General features: G+C 51.6%; 2 protein-coding genes across 2 annotated transcripts; both read right to left on the bottom strand.

Annotated features, from left to right (window-relative positions):
* TGME49_266335 (Toxoplasma gondii family A protein) lies at positions 1-488 on the bottom strand (the record flags this gene model as incomplete). Its single annotated transcript, XM_018781423.1, has 1 exon — positions 1-488. A coding segment is annotated over one exon (488 nt), but the record flags the coding sequence as incomplete, so codon positions are not given.
* A 2,282-nt stretch (positions 489-2,770) lies between these two features.
* Positions 2,771-3,832, bottom strand: TGME49_266340 (Toxoplasma gondii family A protein; the record flags this gene model as incomplete). The annotated part of the gene is made up of 1 exon (XM_018781424.1): positions 2,771-3,832. Exon 1 carries the CDS (start codon positions 3,797-3,799, stop codon positions 2,771-2,773), a length of 1,029 nt encoding a protein of 342 aa, XP_018636277.1. The 5' UTR covers positions 3,800-3,832.
* Positions 3,833-4,163: the final 331 nt, after the last annotated feature.

Genomic DNA, 4,163 nt, shown 5'->3' with positions numbered 1-4,163 from the left:
CAGTCTGGAAACGTATGCAGAAACTGACCCTTCCCATACAAGTTCTCTTCGGGAGGATTCGTAAACTTGTACGTCGTCACCTCTGTCGACCCCTCCTCGTCCGAGTTCGCTGGAGAGGAAGCACGAACCCACAGGGGTGTCTCGTATCCGGGGAAGAGTTGGTTGTACCCGATGACTCTGTCGAAGTTGCACTTACCGTTCTCAAACGCAAAAGCACTGCTGCCGACCTGATCCGACGACCTTTTTCCGGTCTCGGTGGCGGGGCTTGCCGGCAAGTAACTCGCACTGTTGGAGAAGTCGAACACACCTAGAGTCTGAGATGGCCCGAGGTGAAAGATTTTCTCAACGTTCGCCTGAAGTCCCTCTTTGGGGATTGTGATCGAGAAATCCGTCTTTATCAAAGTGTCACTTATCTCAGAGGTGGCGCAGTGTCGGATAGAGGCCATGAGAACAGCCAGGCAGACAACGCGGACCGGCGCCAACGCCATCTTGACTAGAAAACAGTCAACGCAAGATTTGAAATACACCCGAAACACAATAACCTTGTTATTTGCGCCTAGTGTGTGTGGAGGGCGGAAAGAGTGCTGAGTCCCTATATAAGTTAGCACATTCAAGGGGAAGAAAACAACTACTCATCGATGTCGGCAGTTCATTACAAGCCGGGCTGCTTCGTCCCTTCGATGGCAGCTAGGCAGCTTCCCCAACTCGAGTGGGTTTCTCAACCGGCGCAGTCGCGCTACCCACTAGGGGTATCCAGGAGAAAAACCAATCGATTTGGTGAAGCACCTGGCATGCAGATAAGTAAATCGAAAAACAGGTAGCATCATCCGTAACTCTTGCAGCCGTATAGAGCTTCAGGAAAATCTCTGTCAAGATGCACAGCGAGTGAGCTGACTCATTCTGCTCGAGTCGATGCCAGGCTAGGTTGTCCCACCGTGTCGGCCGTGCCAGTCCAGGCGCAGGGCAAAACCCGTGGCGGACTAGGCAGAATTCAAGCAAGTCTTGCTGATATTCTTGCACCTCGGCAGACCCCACTATTAAATAAGACCGTACTGCCAAAAGACACAGAGATTAGGGTGGAACAGGATAGAATGTGGCTTTTTAAACCGCTGAGATGCCGTTGCTTCGCATTCGTCTCTCTTCGGACGTGGTGACAGTACTCGGAAGTCGTAGGACAGTCATTCAGGGACATCCAACTGGACTTTGATCTTGCTTGAACTACCAGAGGTGAATTTTGCCACTAATATAGGGGTAATGCACATAATGCTAGGATTTGAGGGGCATTTGAAGTGACATTGGCGTACCGGAAAACTGGTCTTTATTGAACAGTGACCCAAATACGCCGCATTGGGAGATTCTTGATGTTGCTGCTCCTGCATGGGCTCTAGGCAACCAGTGGAAGTTGCACAGACTGGTTTACGAGATGTCTTGATGGTAAGGGTGTGTCTCCACTCTCATTCAGTGTGGTCGCTCTTTCTGTGTCTGAGCCCAAGTCAAGCATGTGAGTGGGCCGACCGCGTGACTCAAATGCTGCTCGGTTCTAAACCAATCATAGTAAATGCCGGTGGGTAGCAGGGATCTATTTACCAGCTCGCATTAAGCTTGTTACTAGCTCACACTGAGTAAAACGGTCGTCGCTTCGCCTCAAATATAGTCGCAACGCGGACGCAGCTAGAAGAACCTCATGAATATGAGGTGGGATGGGGGCTAGACATTTCTCGATATTCCGGAAGTACATCAGGTGAGTAGCTTTCCACAGTCTACGCGACTCTGGGAACAACGTGACTCCGTGGCTGAACATCCAGAGCAGTGGGGAGACCCGTTGAGGCTAGTTGAACAAATACACATGCGCTATTTGTCTCCTTTCCTTGCATTTGGTCTTCGGCTTTACTCGGGGCAAATGCTGTTCTGTGCAGGGGTGCCAAAAACGGAAAGACAATCATCTTCGCACACCGGTTGTCGTACGTGATTGGCGCAGCTGTGGACGCGCCACTCTGGGCTGTCACTCTGCAGTTGCTGGCGCGTTGCCGTCCGACGCAGCACAGCGCTATCTAAGATACAACGTGTCTGACGTGAGTCCAGTTGCCACCACCGGAGTCCCCCCGCGTCGTGCCATGACAGAGTGTTGAATAGGACATGTCACAGAAACGCATGTGCAATCTAGTGCTGATGAGGCTGAATCTTCGCCGGCGCTTCCAGTGATCTCTAGGAACCGTCTCACGCACACACAAGATGCATGACTCACAGAGAAGCTGAGAGTGACGTTTACCGTATTCTCGGCTACCATGAATTGTGGGAAGATGCAGGGGTATTTCTGTTTACTGAATGGTGCACGTATCGCGTAACGTGACCGACTTTTGCTTCGTGTGCCTTGTGGGATCACACTAATATTCAGGACCGCAGCGCGCCTCTTTTCAGCTGTCACCGTGCCGGAGTTTCTTTACAGCCCTCGTCTGAAGAGTGTTATCGTATCGCCATGATGTGCGCCTGCGTGACTATGTTCCATACATCGGTGTGCGAGTCTGGGTGTTTGAGTCGTAACCAGCAGTGATCTGTACATGGCCTGGACGCGTGGTGGCTTACTACCCAATTCACCACCTTTAGTCCAGCGTTGCAGAGTTGCGTTCGACGTCTTCGTAGTAAACTCTGATTCATTACAACTGTCAAGATTACGAGACTCAGGTTCTGTGAAGTTGTTCGTGTTGTTTCCTTGTCCTCCGGTCTGCCCTTGACGATCAGCTTACACCTAGCTGGCTACCTCCTTCTTACTTCACCAGACGGTCTGCAGCAAAGTGGCTACCATGACACAAAGAGAAACCCAGAGTGCAGTCGCGTTGCTGACGAGGCCCCAAGCAGCGGAGTGTACCACAATAGTTAAGTAGAATGGGTCTTTTGTCTCGCTCTGTTCTGACAGCCTCCTCGTCTGTACGCCTTCCTGACCTGGAACCGCGTCATAACCCGGAGTTGCGCCTGAAGATAGTGCTGTTGATTTGATCTGAGCTTCCGAAATTTCACTTGCGACATGATTGTTCAATGTACCTGGCACACTGGATTCGGTTTCGCCTGCGTCTCCTTCTGATTGGCCATCTTCTCCATTTTGATTCACACCGTCGTTATCTTCACTGCCGCTTGAAGGGTCGGAGTTGTTGTTATCTGGGCCACCGCTGGGAGGGGCCGGAGACGGCGTTTGCCCATCTTGCTCTGTCGATTCTCCGGGGGATGTCTGCGGGTTTTCGGTTTGTGATTCACTGGATCCAGAAGTAGGCCTCTGTGTTGTCACTGAAGTGCCGTCTGATTCTTCAGTGGCCCCGACAGTATTGAAACGTATGCAGAAACTGACCCTTCCATACAAGTTCTCTTCGGGAGGATTCGTAAACTTGTACGTCGTCACCTCTGTCGACCCCTCCTCGTCCGAGTTCGCTGGAGAGGAAGCACGAACCCACAGGGGTGTCTCGTATCCGGGGAAGAGTTGGTTGTACCCGATGACTCTGTCGAAGTTGCACTTACCGTTCTCAAACGCAAAAGCACTGCTGCCGACCTGATCCGACGACCTTTTTCCGGTCTCGGTGGCGGGGCTTGCCGGCAAGTAACTCGCACTGTTGGAGAAGTCGAACACACCTAGAGTCTGAGATGGCCCGAGGTGAAAGATTTTCTCAACGTGCGCCTGAAGTCCCTCTTTGGGGATTGTGATCGAGAAATCCGTCTTTATCAAAGTGTCACTTATCTCAGAGGTGGCGCAGTGTCGGATAGAGGCCATGAGAACAGCCAGGCAGACAACGCGGACCGGCGCCGACGCCATCTTGACTAGAAAACAGTCAACGCAAGATTTGAAATACACCCGAAACACAATAACCTTGTTATTTGCGCCTAGTGTGTGTGGAGGGCGGAAAGAGTGCTGAGTCCCTATATAAGTTAGCACATTCAAGGGGAAGAAAACAACTACTCATCGGTGTCGGCAGTCAGTTCATTACAAGCCGGGCTGCTTCGTCCCTTCGATGGCAGCTAGGCAGCTTCCCCAACTCGAGTGGGTCTCTCAACCGGCGCAGTCGCGCTACCCACTAGGGGTATCCAGGAGAAAAACCAATCGATTTGGTGAAGCACCTGGCATGCAGATAAGTAAATCGAAAAACAGGTAGCATCATCCGTAACTTCTTGCAGCCCGT

The sequence above is a fragment of the Toxoplasma gondii genome, chromosome IX (assembly GCF_000006565.2).
Source record: "Toxoplasma gondii ME49 chromosome IX, whole genome shotgun sequence".
Classification (NCBI taxonomy): domain Eukaryota; phylum Apicomplexa; class Conoidasida; order Eucoccidiorida; family Sarcocystidae; genus Toxoplasma; species Toxoplasma gondii.
This window is presented reverse-complemented; position numbering and strand designations above follow the sequence as displayed.